The sequence below is a fragment of the Mytilus edulis genome, chromosome 1, assembly GCF_963676685.1.
Source record: "Mytilus edulis chromosome 1, xbMytEdul2.2, whole genome shotgun sequence".
NCBI classification, from domain to species: Eukaryota; Metazoa; Mollusca; class Bivalvia; order Mytilida; family Mytilidae; genus Mytilus; species Mytilus edulis.
This window is the reverse complement of record NC_092344.1, coordinates 76,259,246-76,277,723: the sequence shown is the minus strand read 5'-3', so window position 1 is coordinate 76,277,723 and position 18,478 is coordinate 76,259,246. Positions and strand designations below refer to the sequence as shown.

Genomic DNA, 18,478 nt, shown 5'->3' with positions numbered 1-18,478 from the left:
TATATATATTAGGCTTGGGGGGGGGGGGGGGGGCTACTTCAATACTTAAAATTGATAGGGGGTGCCGATTGGTTTCTGATACCCCACCCTTTTCATATAATTTAGATTTTTAAAATGTATACCTTTTCATATATTGTGTAGGAATAGATGTTAAATTTTCAGAATGTTGAACTCTAAAAATTGCTCATCAGACATCAAAACTGCCAGACGATTTTTTTATAGGAGTTAATGCCCTTCAATGACAAAATTTACATTTTTATCTTTTTTGCCTATTATATTGAGAACTAAAATAGATGGAGAGATACTTTAAAATGCAAAAATGAGCAGCAAGACGAGACCTATAAAATGTGTGTCTGGTTGAAATTGTCAGTCAACCCCTACTTAAAGTTATTGCCCTTTAATTCTACCAATTTTTGGCTTTTTTTGCCTTATATCTTAAAAAATATAATAGATAGATAAAAACTTAAATAAGGAAGTATAATCAGCAAGACTAGATCTACATTTAAGACTATTTGGAGGAAATTTTCAGACAACTCCTTATTGGAGTTTTTGCCTTTTAATGATGATTTTTATGCCCATCCTACGTGAGTAGAGGGGCATTATGTTTTCTGGTCTGTGGCTCCATTCGTTCGTTCGTTCGTCCGTCCGTTCATTCGTTCGTCCGGCTTCAGGTTAAAGTTTTTGGTCAAGGTAGTTTATGATGAAGCTGAAGTCCAATCAACTTGAAACTTAGTACACTTGTTGCTTATGATATGATCTTTCTAATTTTAAAGCCAAATTAAAGTTTTGACCCTAATTTCATGGTCCACTTAACATAGAAAATGAAAGCGGGAGTTTCAGGTTAAAGTTTTTGGTCAAGGTAGTTTTGATCAGTTTTTGATGAAGCTGAAGTCCTATCAACTTGGAACTTAGTACACTTGTTGCTTATGATATGATTTTTCTAATTTTAATGCCAAATTAAAGTTTTGACCCTAATTTCATGGTCCACTTAACATAGAAAATGAAAGCGGGAGTTTCAGGTTAAAGTTTTTGGTCAAGGTAGTTTTTTTTAATAGACTTATTAAGAAGGGATATAGTTACGATACTGTTGTCAGGTCATTAAAGATTGCATATTTTGGCGTTAATATTGATTCACTTATAGGGTCTTTGCATCGGAACTAAACACATTTATTCAAAAACCAGTTGTTGGCATGACACGGGTTATGTTCTTCTCATATATGTTATGATGGTATGATACTAATTAAACCCCTAGCGGGAAGGATTGTGCCTGATGTTCATATGATGAAATCATAATCTTTCAGTCAGTTTAATTGAAGTCTGGAGCTGGCATGTCAGTTAACTGCTAGTAGTCTGTTGTTATTTATGTATTATTGTCATTTTGTTTATTTTCTTTGGTTACATCTTCTGACATCAGACTCAGACTTCTCTTGGACTGAATTTTAATGTGCGTATTGTTATGCGTTTACTTTTCTACATTGGCTAGAGGTATAGGGGGAGGGTTGAGATCTCACAAACATGTTTAACCCTGCCGCATTTTCGCGCTTGTCCCAAGTCAGGAGCCTCTGGCCTTTGTTAGTCTTGTATTATTTTAATTTTAGTTTCTTGTGTACAATTTGGAAATTAGTATGGCGTTCATTATCACTGAACTGGTATATATTTGTTTAGGGGCCGGCTGAGGGACACCTCTGGGTGCAGGAATTTCTCGCTACATTGAAGACCTGTTGGTGACCTTCTGCTGTTGTTTTTTTCAATGGTCGGGTTGTTGTCTCTTTGGCACAATCCCCATTTCCATTCTCAATTTTATTTGATGAAATTAAAGTCAAATCAACTTGAAACTTAGTACACATGTTCCCTATAGTATAATCTTTCTAATTTTAATGCCAAGTTAAATTTTTACCCTATATCACGGTCCATGGAACATGGAAAATGATTGAGTGGGGCATCCGTGTACTTTGGACACATTCTTATTTTTTCTAATTTTTTTTGTATTTTGCCTTATGTTATTACATTTTAATAGGTAATAGAAACATTAAATAACCAAATGATAAGCAAGGCAAGATCTACAAACAAGTAAACTTTTGCTGATACAGTTAGTAGAGTGTCACTCTTCAAAGGAGTAATTGCCATGACTTTTTTACCTCGTTTGTGTTCGAGTAAAAATTAAATAATCAGCAATACAAGATCAACAAAAATGAGTTTTTTGTCATGAATTGTATTCTTGTCTACAATGTTCGAAGGAGTCCATTGTTGATTATGCACATAGACCTAGGTTAACAACACAGACTCTTTAGGAGCCTTTAGTTTCTCTTGTTCTAAAATTTCTGGCCAGTGGTTGTATTGTATGACTTTGAATTGTGTATATCAAAAAGTCTTGGAAAATTTGATTGTGATAATAAAATTTAAAGACCAACAAATTTATAAGTGTCAACCAAACTATAACACAGATGAAACCTCTAAAGTGGAACATTTGAGGAAATAACATCTGCATGATCTATAAACTATTATTAAGGGGGCTCGCAGGTCTTAATCAAATTTCGTATTTAATATAGGAATTCGCTATATTTTTCTATAAATAAACTTCATCTTATACTTAATTGAAAAATAAAATAAAAAAATGGGGTCACCGTTCCTTTACGCTCAAAATCTGCCTTAGAAAGAAGCATACATTTTTGTAAAGGTACCTTTTTTCTGTAGAACTAATAAGAGAAATAGAGGTAATATCAAAATAAAAAAGGAACTTTATTACAGAAATGGCTCAAATTTTACAATAGTTTAATATAAGTACAGCTTATTTCAAAATTATAATAAAAAATAAAAATCACCGATGAGTTAAACAAGATATTTCAATTTTAACGCTTAAAAATGTCATTTTTGCATCAAAAGGAGATAATTTGGAGCTATTTCCATGATATCTACATTTTAAAAGTCATCTGGGACCAACACAAATTGATTTTTTGGAATTATTTTTGTACCATATGATAAAGTAACAACTATTAAAGGTAATAATGAAAAATAAATGTTTTAATTTTTTCTGAAATTTTTATACCCTTGAGCCTCCTTCAGAATATAACTGTCAAAATATTGTCCAAATTTACACCCTTGATTTGTTGGTTTACAGTAATTCATAGTCTTTATTTATTATACCCCACGCAACGAAGTTGCGGAGGGTATAATGTTTTTGACCTGTCCATCCGTCTCTCCGTCCGTCAGTCCTGTTTCTTGTCATCGCAACTCCTCTCAAACCACACAACAGAATTTCACGAAACCTTTGCAGATAATAAGGACATATTATGTAGTTGTGCATATCGACTAGAAATTGCGATTCAATTTTTTTTCTAGGAGTTACGCCCCTTTGAACTTATTAGCTTCAATGTACTACTGCAACAGTTTGTCATCGCAACTCCTCTCAAACCACACAACAGAATTTCATGAAACCTTTTCAGATAATAAGGACTTACTATGTAGATGTGCATATCGACAGGAAATCACGATTCAATTTTTTTTCTAGGAGTTACGCCTCTTTGAACTTGTTTGCTTTAAGGTACTACTTCAACAGTTTGTCATCTCAACTCCTCTCAAACCACACAACAGAATTTCACGAAATCTTTTTATATGAAAAGGACATATTATGTAGTTGTGCATATCGACAGGAAATTACGATTCAATTTTATTTCTAGGAGTTACGCCCCTTTGAACTTATTTGCTTCAATGTACTACTGCAACAGTTTGTCATCGCAACTCCTCTGAAACTACATAACAGAATTTCATGAAACCTTTTCAGATAATAAGGACATACTATGTAGATGTGCATATCGACATGAAATCACGATTCAATTTTTTTTCTAGGAGTTACGCCTCTTTGAACTTATTTGCTTTAAGGTACTACTTCAACAGTTTGTCATCTCAACTCTTCTGAAACCACAGAACAGAATTTCATGAAACTTTGTAGATAATAAGGACATACTACGTAGATGTGCATATCAACAGGAAATTACGATTCATTTTTTTTCTAGGAGTTATGCCCCTTTGAACTTATTTGCTTCAATGTACTTCTGCAACAGTTTGTCATCTCAACTCCTCTGAAAACAGTAGATGTGCATATCAACAGGAAATTACGATTCAATTTTTTTTCTAGGAGATATGCCCCTTTGAACTTATTTGCTTCAATGTACTTCTGCAACAGTTTGTCATCTCAACTCCTCTGAAAACACACAACAGAATTTCATGAAATTTTGTAGATAATAAGGACATACTATGTAGATGTGTATATTGACAGGAAATTATTATTCAGTATTTTTTCTTATACAATTTTTTTTTCTTATACTTATTTAATTTCTCCAATGACAATGTGGGGACGTGGGGTATGTGAGCGTGCTCACTAAGGTTCTTTAATTTTTACACAGGTAGAGAAGATTCGACTGCTGATAGATAAACTTGGTATGGCATCCATTAAGATTGGTTCTGTTGAGGAATTCCAGGGACAAGAAAGACAAGTTATCATTATATCTACTGTAAGTTTTATACCTTCCTTTGTTAATGTCAATGAGAATCTAACCCCCTGTCTTAATTATGTAGTAATGGATTGATTTAAGTAAGGTCTGTACTCGGAATATTGTGCTTAAAAATGCACAATTAAACTTTAAGACATCATTGTCCATATTGGTCACAGACTAGTATGGCCAATTTTCTGTAATTTTAAAATGATTACTGAATGTACAGTATTGTAGATCTATTCATTTATTTTTTAGGGTACCAGTGTTGGTGATAATGGTTTAAATTGTATTTTGGTGTATATAATATTTTGTGGTTTAGCCTAAATCTGCTTAAAAGCCTATAGAAAATGTATTCTTTATTGAAGATTACATACACTATTTGTGGTGCATGTATAATACCAATAGAAAAATGAAGATGTGGAATGATAGCCAATGAGACAACTCTCCACAAGAGACCAAAAGACACAGAAATTAACAACTATAGGTCATCGTACAGCTTCAACAATTAATAAAGCCTATGCTGCATTGTCAGCTTTAAAAGCTCCCGAAATCACAAATTTCAAACAATTCAAACGAGAAAACTAACAGCCCAATTAATGTACAAAAAAGGAATGAAAAAAAATTATGTAAAACAGCAACAAACAACAACCCCTGAATGCTAACAAAATCAACAAAATATTGTACCTCATGAATAAAAATGAATCCAAGTTATTTATATACACCATAAGGTATATTTAAGGAATGACTGTAATATTTTTTCTGTCTATGAAGAAATAACATAAAAAATGTTGTGCACACTGAATAACGCGCGTAGTGGGTTATTAACAGTGTGCACCACATTTTTTATGTTATTTCGAATAGACAGAAAAAATATTACAGTCATTTCTTATAATTTAATTCTAATATGATGTCTAACGTATGACAAAAAGATATTTAATTTTAATTACGCATGTACATAGTTATCTATTAATTTTACAGGTTCGTTCCAGTGAGAAGATGATTGGATTTGACAAGAAACATACACTAGGTTTCCTTAGTAATCCTAAGAGATTTAATGTGGCCATCACCAGAGCCCAGTCACTACTCATCATTATAGGGAATCCATATGTACTTGTACAGGTAATATACTCACCACAAGTGGAATAAACTCATTATATTGTCCATCTGTCAGTTCGTCAAATCAGTTTTCCACACTTTTTTCTTCATGCTTGAAGATATTGATTTGTTTTTTAGTGTATTATTTTCTCATGACAAGTTACAGATCAAGTTCAAATTTTGTTCTATTGTAATGATTTGTGCAGAGTTATGGTCCTTTGACTCAGAAAATATACTAAAATATTCAGTTATCTGCACCTTTTTGGGTCATTCCTGAAGATATTTAATTGATAATTGGTTTATAGTTTTATCATAACAAGTTACAGTTCACGTTTGAATTTTGTAAAGGTCTGATGATTTTGTGCAGTTATGGTCCTTGAACTTTAGAATTCACTCAAATAGTTTTCCACATTTTTTGGTCATGCTTCAGAATATTGATTTGTCAATTGGTATATAGTTTTATTATAACAAGTTACAGATTGAGTTCAAATTTGGTTCTTATCTGATGATTTTGTGCAGAGTAATGGTCCTTGGACTTAAAAAAAATCACTTAAATAATCAGTTTTCCATACTTTTTTTTTTAGTCATGCATGAAGATGTTGACTTGTTTTTTGTTATATAGTTTACTCCATGACAAGTTATAGATCAAGTTTTTGTTTCAACACAATTATTTTTTGTCGAGCCTTCAACTTTTATTTAAAAAGCAAGACATAGCGATCCGACATTCCTTGGTCGTTGTTGTCATGTCCACAAATATTCACTCTGTGGTTAAAGTTTTTGAAATTTTAATTACTTTCTTGAACTATTCTTGTTTTCTACAAAACTTGGACAGAAGGTTGTTTATGATCATTAGAAAGTATCTAGAAGTAAATTTTGTAAAAAAAACCCATTTTTTTCTGTTATTTTATTAGAAGTGGACTTAGTTTTTCTGCCAGGAAACATTACATTCACTCTGTGGTTAAAGTTTTTAAGATTTTAATAACTTTCTTAAACTATCCTGGATTTGTACCAAACTTGGACAGAAGCTTGTTTATGATCAAAAGCTAGTATCTAGAAGGAGAATTTTTAAAAATTTTGTACCTTTTTCCCATATTTTACTTATGAATGGACTTAGTTTTTCTTCCAGTTAAGTTAACTGGAATAAAAACTTGAACAGTATATACAGTCTGCAGTTAAAGTTTTTAAAACATTTATTAGATTCATAAACTATCCTGAATTTTTACCAAACTTGGACAGAAGCTTCTTACCATCTAAAGATAGAATGGAGAGGATTATTTTTATTAATTCTTTTCCTCATTTTTGTTGAGAATGCGATTAACAGCAAAAGTAGGTGAGACACTGGGTTCTGCAGAACCCATACCAATTTTTTAACCGATTGAGGACTATGTGTGACTATTGCCATGCAATACTCACAGAATGCTTGTTTTTTTTAGTTCTTGACCCTCTCAACCTTTTTATCTCAAGCAGAGGTTTAACATAAGGCACATATGAGATTGTACTTAGATTTCATTTAAGTATTTGTGATGACCTATATTTCAGGATGAGTACTGGCAGTCACTGATACAGTATTGTATAGACCATGGAGGTTATACAGGGTGTAGTATACCAGGATATGAGGGATTGGAGGAGGAAGTAGAAGTCCCTAATGAGGAGGGTACTACATCCTCAAATATAAGTGGTCTTAGTGAACCTGGATGATTCTGGAGTGAATAAGATGATGTTCTTATTGTAATATCCCATTATATACTCTTCACTGGTTCATGAAGAACAAAAAAAGATTTTGCCAAAAAGGGTTATTGCAAGAAAGAGGTTATGCTGTGCAAGATTGAAAATGTCATGAGGAAAGAATTCAGGAGAATATTTTCCGCATTAGTATTATACAAGAGGAGATTAAAAACAGAATGACAATTTTTTAGATGGAGATATGATGAGAATCTCAATTGTCTATGATATACAATTATCTTTGTACATCATTAGACATTGCTTATCAATTTAAAAGCATTAATAAATGCATAAAAATCTTCATCAAAAGACTAGCTTTTGGACATATTTTAATCATTTTAGGTTTAGATAGTCAGAAAAAATGTTTTTACTGTAAAAAATGATATAGGACTCATTTATTTGGTTATTTGCATGTGTCAGTGCATAAACCATTGTTATTAGGTGACAAGCAAAATTCTAGTCAAAATTTTATATAAATTTAGTTTTTATTTTAACTTCACTCATGTCAGAAAATATTTTAATGTCAGTTTGTCAGAAAAAAAATCATTGATAAAAGTCTTCAAGTGTAATAGGATCATATTTTGATTTATTTCATATGCAAGGAAAGAAAATGAGGATTAATTAATTAACTATTGTTTTGATTTTTTTTTTAATATCATAAAAGCTTTTAAAAAAAGAGGTCATGCATCAAGAGAGACAACTCCATGTGCTTTTTCTTGGATGTAGATTTTTTGCATAAACTAATTGTTTAAAGGAAAACAGTCATTGTCAATGTTACAATGATAGAAGAGCATTTCATATTATCACGTCAAACAATATGTAATTGTTCAAAGTGTCTGAATAGAATTTTAATATGTTACAAAGAGTGTATCAGTGTGTATCACTCGATGTATTTAAGTACAGCTCTTTGTAAGAACCAGGCAGAGTGCGATACATGATGGTTTCAGATTTTATCTATAATTGGCCTAGTAGAAGCAGTAAATGAATATTGCTAAAAAAAAAAAATTAAGTGGGAAAATATGAGTGGTTGCCATGGTAACGGACACTCTATTTTTTGGTCGTTAAGCTTGGTAAAATCTTTCAAAAAACAGCTAAATCACCACAATTCAGAGCCTGCTTATGAATAGAATCATGCATTTTTCATTAATGTTCAAATCTAACATTGATAGAACTTGGTTTAAGCTTCATTTTAGTGAAGATTGCATGTCAACCAAATTTGTAATTTTTTTGAAAATTTTTGCGAAAAAATGCATATTTTCAACATTTCTGAAATTGGGAATTTTTCGAAATTAACAAATTTTCTCTGGTGTTTTTCAAAAAAGTGCAAATGTGTAGAGAATAGTTAGCACTGTAGTTATGAAGTTTGGATACTACTTTACCAAATTGAATAGAAAAATGCGTGGGATTTTCTTCAGTTTTATCACCATAGCAACCGATTTTGTCCTTGGAAACGGAGTTTTATTTGCAGAATATTGCAGTTTAAGAGCTTAAATGTCTTGGATTTTTTCATAACCGATAAGAAAATACATAAAAACTTTATATTACTAACATCAAGTGTTGTTGACCTCAATTGTTACCACAGAAACACATATTAACCATAGCAACATCCACTCTGAAACTGCATAAATAGAAATTTATGTAAAAAAATACATAAATAGAGGGTGTTTATTTTGAAATTGGAACATGACTGCATGCATGCATTGCTTCACTCACAGTCTTGTATGTTTTTTCCCTTCAGATTGTTCAATAAATGAAATATATAATGTAATATTGGGGTTAGAAGGTAAAAAAAAGGGGGATGGGGGGGGGGGGGGGGGGTAGGTTCATTTTATTTAAAGATATCATACATGAAGATTTTTGAAAAGATAACGTTTGGTCGGTGAGCCTGATTATAAATAGAATCATTTTTTTTTCTCTCAGAAATTTCTTATATAACATCGATATAACTTGGTTTTAGCTTCAGAGCTAAGTTAAGGTACATTGTAGTTGTTATGTTTTGGGATTTTTGTCAGATTTTGGGAAACCTCAAGTTTGTTCATTTGAATGCCTTAAGAATAAATTTGTAAGGGTTCTGCGGAGCCCAGTGTCTCGCCTACTTTTGCTGTAAATCGCAGGCTCAACAAAAATGAGGAAAAAAATCGGTAAAAATATTCCTCTTGATACTATCTTTTGATTGTAAGAAGCTTCTGTCCAAGTTTGGTAAAAATCCAGGATAGTTTATGAATCTAATAAATGTTTTAAAAACCTTTACTGCAGACTTATGTCATGTTAACTGGAAGAAAATCTAAGTCCATTTAAAAGTAAAATACGGAAAAAATGGATTTATCTTTTTACAAAATTTACTTCTTGATACTATCTTATGATCATAAATAAGCTTCTGTCCAAGTTTGGTACAAACCCAGCATGCCCAGGATAGTTTAAAAAAGTTATTAAAATTCTAAAAACTTTAACCACTGAGTAATGTTTCCCCGCCAAAAAAAATAAGTCCATTTATAAGTAAAATACGGAAAAAAATAGAATTTTATTTTTACAAAATTTACTTCTCGATACTATCTTATGATCATTGGTATCTTGTAGAGAGTTGTCTTATTAACAATTATACCACATCTTAAGATCAAATAGTCACTTTTAGAAATTTCCTTATAGTTAACCAGGCCATTTAAGGCAAAATATACAGCTAACAGTGACACCAACAACATTCAAACTTGATCTCTGTTTTGTGGTAATAAGCATTGTGTATACATGTTTCATAAGATTTGATTGAGGCAAACTATAATTGCAAAATAGAAACCAACTTTGTGACGACTAATGTACTACTGACGGACATGGATTAAACCTACAACGCCCCCTCCCCCTTCCCAAATTGCGGCGCGGCCATAAAAGTGTTTATTTTAGTTTTTGCCATTGTACCTTGAATCGATCAAATGTGTGCACAACGCGTGGGACATCGGAAATTTATTCTTTTTTTACACATGGGACAATAAAGTCTTGTATTCATGAATGATTACAACTTGTTGGGACTAGAAAACATTGATAATTACAAAGAAAAATAACATTGGTATGTACTGCGCTGTTTCTAGTGTTGCATTTAATTAAATAAGACCATGTGTGGAATTTGTCTTCAAATCATTACTGTTATTAATCTTATATTTATGCAAATATTCTCAGCTTAGTGGTTTCATTCCAAATCTCGGGATTAATGCAGTCTTTTATAAAGGTTACAGAGACAGATACAGAAAATAGGGGCGTAATTCATGTAAAGGTTAAAAAAACGTTAAAAATAGCAAAATATTTTTTTTTGAAATTTGAACCTAAAACAAGATGCTCCGCAGGGAGCAGCTTTATACGAGCGCAGAGTTTGAACCCTGAACATTGGTGCAAGTATGGACACAACATTCAAGCTTGATACAGCTCTGAATTTGAATTGTGATTAAATAGTTGACAAAAAAAAGGTTTCTGACACATAATGAATGTGGTCTCAGAACTTAAACTTAAAAGCTTTAAATTTTAAATTGGACATTAACTTTTATGGTCCAATATCCAAAATCAAAATACATTGTTAGATTCAGCATATCAAAGAACCCCAAGAATTCAATTTTTTTATGAAATCAATTAAAGTTCAATTTTGGACCCTTTAGACCTCAATGTGGACCAATCTGATAACCGGTCCCAAACATCAAAAACCTAAATACATGGTTAGATTAAGCATATATCAAAGAACCCCAAATATACAATTTTGTTGAAATCAAACAAAGTTTAATTTTGAACCCCAATTTGGACCAACTAGAAAACTGGGCCTATAATCAAAAATCTAAGTACATGTTTAGATTCGGCATATCAAAGAACCACAAGGATTCAATTTTTGTTGATATCAAACAAAGTTAAATTTTGGACCACAATTTGGACAAACTTGAAAACTGGGCCCATAATGAAAAATCTAAGTACATGTTTAGATTCAGCATTATTATCAAAGAACCCCAAGGATTCAATTTTTGTTAAAATCAAACTTAGTTTAATTTTGGACCCTTTGGACCTTAATGTAGATCAATTTGAAAATGGGACCAAAAATTGAGAATCTACATACACAGTTAGATTCGGCATATCAAAGAACCCCAATTATTCAATTTTTGATGAAATCAAACAAAGTTTAATTTTGGACCCTTTGGGCCCCTTATTCCTAAACTGTTGGGACCAAAACTCCCAAAATCAATCCCAACCTTCCTTTTATGGTCATAGACCTTGTGTTTAAATTTCATAGATTTCTATTTACTTATTATGAAGTAAGGGTGCGAAAACCAAGAAAAATGCTTATTTGGGCCCCTCTTTGGCCCCTTATTCCTAAACTGTTGGGACCTCAACTCCAAAAATCAATCCCAACCTTCCTTTTGTGGTAATGAACCTTGTGTTTAAGTTTCATTGATTTCTATTTACTTATACTAATGTTATTGTGTGAAAACCAAGAATAATGCTTATTTGGGCCCTTTTTTGGCCCCTAATTCCTATACTGTTGGAACCTAAACTCCCTAAATCAACCCCAACCTTCCTTTTTTGGTCATAAACCTTGTGTTTAAATTTCATTGATTTCTATTTACCTATACTAAAGTTATGGTGCGAAAACAAAGAAAAATGCTTATTTGGGCCCCTTTTTGGCCCATAATTCCTGAACTGTTAGGACCTAAACTCTCAAAATCAATCCCAACTTTTCTTTTGTGGTCACAAACTAAACCTTGTGTAAAAATTTCATAGATTTCTATTTACTTAAACTAAAGTTATAGTGCGAAAACCAAGAAAATGCTTATTTGGGCCTTTTTTGGCCCCTAATTCCTAAACTGTTGTGACCAACACTCCAAAAATCAACCCAAACCTTCCTTTTGACACCCACACACACACACATACATGTCTAAGGTGTCAAGTGGGGACACCTGCTACAACACGCTCAAATGGGGACTTCTTTCGTGTAGGTCTTGTGTTTAATTTAATATCAGATTTGCTTACAAAAGAACTTATTATAATCGCATGTAACAGTTGGTAGCTTAGAAACGTCATTTGAATGACATAAATTAAGTGAACTAAATGGGGACACACAAATTATACACACATCTATGGTATCAGCTTTCTAAATGGGGACTATTAATGGCATTTATTTCGTGAATTAATTGGGGACACACAGTATGATATGAGATTTCTAAATGAGGACTTTTCGTCTTATCAAAGATATCTAAGTGGGGACATTAGTGTCTCAATGGAATGCATCAAAATGGGATCATTTTATGTAATTAAACTATTGGCAGCGGTCTCTATTCAAATGAACAAACTGATGAAGATGAAATTATGTATACGGACCTGTGTTCTAGGTGTCATTTACCTAGAACATCTCAGAATCAGTGTTATATGAAAGTTATCTAGGGTTATAAACTTCAAACATCTCAGTAAGAGTGTTTCAGAACATTCCCTACAGATAAAAACCTGGAATAACTCATTGTCAGTGATGTGGAAATATTTGCTGTCAGTGGTCATTCACCTAGAATATCTTAGTATCAGTGTTATATGAAAGTTTTATAGGGTTCATATCCCTTTGAAGACTTAGTATCAGTGTTATATACCGTTGTCTAGGGTCCATATCACTTGAAAAGCACAGAACCAGTGTTATAGGAACGCTATCTAGGGGTCATACCACTTGATTTACTCCGTGCCAGTGTTTAAAAACGTTAACGCATCCCTGGAAAAACTCAGCAACAGTGTTTATACACCTCGACTAACTCTGTACTAGTGTTGTATAAACGTAAACTAGGGGACACAAATATGAATGCCCAAATAACATCAAGTAGGGACACGTATGCTTGTCAAAGTAAAATTAATGGGGGACACACATGATAGATTCTGACTAAATGGGGACATTTTTTGTTGAAATTTTGAGAAATCGTAGTCTTAATTTTAATTCATTTATATGTATAGCCCTGAAATAAAAGTCAATTCAAGTCTTATACAAACATAATCCAAACAACATACTTCTTAAAAATATGTACTAGTAACAGTGCTTAATGCACGTTATCTATTCTTCATATCCCTTGAAAAACTCATGACCAATGTTATATGAATGTTATCTAGGCTTCATATCCCTTGAAAAACTCATGAGCAATGTTATATGAAAGTTATCTAGGCTTCATATCCTTAAAAAAAATTCATAACCAATGTTATATGAATGTTATCTAGGCTTCATATCCCTTGAAAAACTCATGACCAATGTTATATGAATGTTATCTAGGCTTCATATCCCTTAAAAAACTCATGACCAATGTTATATGAATGTTATCTAGGCTTCATATCCCTGGAAAAAACTCATGACCAATAGTATATGAATGTTATCTAGGCTTCATATCCCTTGCAAAACTCATGACCAATGTTATAGGAAAGTTATCTAGGGGGCATATCCCTTGGAAAACTCACAACCAACGTTATATGAATGTTATCTAGGCTTCATATCTCTTGAAAAACTCATGACCAATGATATATGAAAGTTATCTAGGCTTCATATCCCTTGCAAAACTCATGACCAATGTTATATGAATGTTATCTAGGCTTCATATCCCTTGAAAAACTCATGACCAATGTTATATGAAAGTTATCTAGGGTGCATATCCCTTGAAAAACTCATGACAAATGTTATATGAAAGTTATCTAGGCTTCATATCCCTTGAAAAACTCATGACCAATGTTATATGAAAGTTATCTAGGCTTAATATCTCGTGTAAAACACAGGACCAATGTTATATGAATGTTATCTAGGCTTCATATCTCTTGAAAAACTCATGACCAATGTTATATGAAAATTATAAAGTCTTCATATCCCTTGAAAAACTCATGACCATTGTTATATGAATGTTATCTAGGCTTCATATCCCTTGAAAAACTCATGACCAATGTTATATGAAAGTTATGTAGGGTGCATATCCCTTGCAAAATCCATGACCAATGTTATATGAATGTTATCTAGGCTTCATATCCCTTGAACAACTCATGACCAATGTTATATGAATGTTATCTAGGCTTCATATTCATTGAAAATCTCATGACCAATGTTATATGAAAGTTATCTAGGGTGCATATCCCTTGAAAAACTCATGACCAATGTTATATGAATGTTAGCTAGGCTTCATTTCCCTTGAAAAACTCATGACCAATGTTATATGAAAGTTATCTAGGGTGCATATCCCTTGAAAAACTCATGACAAATGTTATATGAAAGTTATCTAGGATGCATATCCCTTGAAAAACTCATGACCAATGTTATATGAAAGTTATCTAGGGTGCATATCCCTTGCAAAATTCATGACCAAAGTTATATGAATGTTATTTAGGCTTCATATCTCTTAAAAAACTCATGACCAATGTTATATGAAAGTTATGTAGGGTGCATATCCCTTGCAAAATCCATGACCAATGTTATATGAATGTTATCTAGGCTTCATATCCCTTGAACAACTCATGACCAATGTTATATGAATGTTATCTAGGCTTCATATTCATTGAAAATCTCATGACCAATGTTATATGAAAGTTATCTAGGGTGCATATCCCTTGAAAAACTCATGACCAATGTTATATGAATGTTAGCTAGGCTTCATTTCCCTTGAAAAACTCATGACCAATGTTATATGAAAGTTATCTAGGGTGCAAATCCCTTGAAAAACTCATGACAAATGTTATATGAAAGTTATCTAGGATGTATAACCCTTGAAAAACTCATGACCAATGTTATATGAAAGTTATCTAGGGTGCATATCCCTTGAAAAATTCATGACCAAAGTTATATGAATGTTATCTAGGCTTCATATCTCTTGAAAAACTTATGACCAATGTTATATGAATGTTATCTAGGGTGCATTTCCCTTGAAAAACTCATAACCAATGTTATACGAAAGTTACCTAGGGTGCATATCCCTTAAAAAACACATGACCAATGTTATATGAAAGTTATCTAGGGTTCATATCTCGTGTAAAACACAGGACCAATGTTATATGAATGTTATCTAGGGTTCATATCTCTTGTAAAACAAAGGATCTGTGTTATGGAAATGTTATCTAGGGTGCATATCTCTTGAAAAACTCATGACCAATGATATATGAAAGTTATCTAGGGTTCATATTTCGTGTAAAACTCATGACCAATGTTATATGAAAGTTATCTAGGCTTCATATCTCTTGTAAAACAAAGGATCTGTGTTATAGAAATGTTATTTATCGTTTATATCGCTTGTAAAATATAGGACCTGTGTTATAGGAATGTTATCTAGGGTGCATATCGCTTGTAAAACACGGGACCTGTGTTATAGGAATGTTATCTAGGCTTCATATCTCTTGAAATATTCATGACCAATGTTATATAAAAGTTATCTAGGGTTCATATCTCGTGTTAAGCACATGACCTGTGTTATAGGAATGTTATCTAAGGTTCATATCTCTTGTAAAACACAGGATCTGTGTTATAGGAATGTTATCTAGGCTTCATATCTCTTGAAATACTCATGACCAATCTTATATGAAAGTTATCTAGGGTTCATATCTCGTGTTAAGCACATGACCTGTGTAATAGGAATGTTATCGACGGTTCATATCTCTTGTAAACCAAAGGACCTGTGTTATAGGAATGTTATCTAGGGTTCATATCGCTTGTAAAACACGGGACCTGTGTTATAGGAATGTTATCTAGGCTTCATATTTCTTGAAATACTCATGACCAATGATATATGAAAGTTATCTAGGGTTCATATTTCGTGTAAAACTCATGACCAATATTATATGAAAGTTATCTAGGCTTCATATCTCTTGTAAAACAAAGGATCTGTGTTATAGAAATGTTATTTATCGTTTATATCGCTTGTAAAATATAGGACCTGTGTTATAGGAATGTTATCTAGGGTGCATATCGCTTGTAAAACACGGGACCTGTGTTATAGGAATGTTATCTAGGCTTCATATCTCTTGAAATACTCATGACCAATGTTATATGAAAGTTATCTAGGGTTCATATCTCGTGTTAAGCACATGACCTGTGTAATAGGAATGTTATCTAAGGTTCATATCTCTTGTAAAACACAGGATCTGTGTTATAGGAATGTTATTTAGGCTTCATATCTCTTGAAATACTCATGACCAATGTTATATGAAAGTTATCTAGGGTTCATATCTCGTGTTAAGCACATGACCTGTGTAATAGGAATGTTATCGACGGTTCATATCTCTTGTAAAACACAGGACATGTGTTATAGGAATGTTATCGAGGGTTCATATCTCTTGTAAACCAAAGGACCTTTGTTATAGGAATGTTATCTAGGGTTCATATCGCTTGTAAAACACGGGACCAATGGTATAGGAATGTTATCTATAGTTTATATTCCTTTTAAAACACATTACCTGTGTTATAGGAATGTAATCTAGGGTTCATATCTCTTGTAAAACATAGGACCTGTGTTATAGACATGTTATCTAGGGTTCATATGTCTTGTAAAACACAGGACATGTGTTATAGGAATGTTATCTAGGGTTCATATCTCTTGTAAAACATAGGACCTGTTTTATAGACATGTTATCTAGTGTTCATATCTCTTGTAAAACACAGGACATGTGTTATAGGAATGTTATCGAGGGTTCATATCTCTTGTAAACCAAAGGACCTGTGTTATATGAATGTTATCTAGGGTTCATATCGCTTGTAAAACACGGGACCAATGGTATAGGAATGTTATCTATAGTTCATATTCCATTTAAAACACATTACCTGTGTTATAGGAATGTTAGCTAGGGTTCATATCTCTTGTAAAACATAAGACCTGTTTGATAGACATGTTATCTAGGGTTCATATCTCTTGTAAAACACAGGACATGTGTTATAGGAATGTTATCTAGGGTTCATATCTCTTGTAAAACATAGGACCTGTTTTATAGATATGTTATCTAGGGTTCATATCTCTTGTAAAACACAGGATCTGTGTTATGGAAATGTTATCTAGGGTGCATATCTCTTGAAAAACTCATGACCAATGATATATGAAAGTTATCTAGGGTTCATATTTCGTGTAAAACTCATGACCAATGTTATATGAAAGTTATCTAGGCTTCATATCTCTTGTAAAACAAATGATCTGTGTTATAGAAATGTTATTTATCGTTTATATCGCTTGTAAAATATAGGACCTATGTTATAGGAATGTTATCTAGGGTGCATATCGCTTGTAAAACACGGGACCTGTGTTATAGGAATGTTATCTAGGCTTCATATCTCTTGAAATAATCATGACCAATGTTATAGGAATGTTATCTAGGGTTCTTATCTCTTGTAAAACATAGGACCTGTGTTATAGACATGTTATCTAGGGTTCATATCTCTTGTAAAACACAGGACATGTGTTATAGGAATGTTATCTCGGGTTCATATCTCTTTTAAAACATAGGACCTGTTTTATAGACATGTTATCTAGGGTTCATATCTCTTGTAAAACATAGGACCTGTGTTATAGACATGTTATCTAGGGTTCATATCTCTTGTAAAACACAGGACATGTGTTATAGGAATGTTATCTAGGGTTCATATCTCTGGTAAAACATAGGACCTGATTGATAGACATGTTATCTAGCGTTCATATCTCTTGTAAAACACAGGACATGTGTTATAGGAATGTTATCGAGGGTTCATATCTCTTGTAAACCAAAGGACCTGTGTTATATGAATGTTATCTAGGGTTCATATCGCTTGTAAAACACGGGACCAATGGTATAGGAATGTTATCTATAGTTCATATTTCATTTAAAACACATTACCTGTGTTATAGGAATGTTATCTAGGGTTCATATCTCTTGTAAAACATAGGACCTGTTTTATAGACATGTTATCTAGGGTTCATATCTCTTGTAAAACACAGGACATGTGTTATAGGAATGTTATCTAGGGTTCATATCTCTTGTAAAACACAGGACATCTGTTATAGGAATGTTATCTAGGGTTCATATCTCTTGTAAAACTAAGGACCTGTTTTATAGACATGTTATCTAGGGTTCATATCTCTTGTAAAACACAGGACATGTGTTATAGGAATGTTATCGAGGGTTCATATCTCTTGTAAACCAAAGGACCTATGTTATAGGAATGTTATCTAGGGTTCATATCTCTT

General features: G+C 32.6%; 1 protein-coding gene across 2 annotated transcripts in view; it reads left to right on the top strand.

Annotated features, from left to right (window-relative positions):
- The window catches only part of LOC139490551 (RNA helicase Mov10l1-like), a 42,080-nt gene extending 34,030 nt beyond the window's left edge, over positions 1-8,050 (top strand). For both annotated transcript variants that reach the window (XM_071277377.1, XM_071277387.1), the window contains exons 18-20: positions 4,404-4,511; positions 5,472-5,612; positions 7,128-8,050. In XM_071277377.1, the coding sequence (XP_071133478.1) occupies positions 4,404-4,511; positions 5,472-5,612; positions 7,128-7,286 (408 nt within the window). In that variant the 3' untranslated portion in view covers positions 7,287-8,050. The remainder of the gene's footprint in view (positions 1-4,403; positions 4,512-5,471; positions 5,613-7,127) is intronic.
- The last annotated feature ends 10,428 nt before the right edge of the window (positions 8,051-18,478 follow it).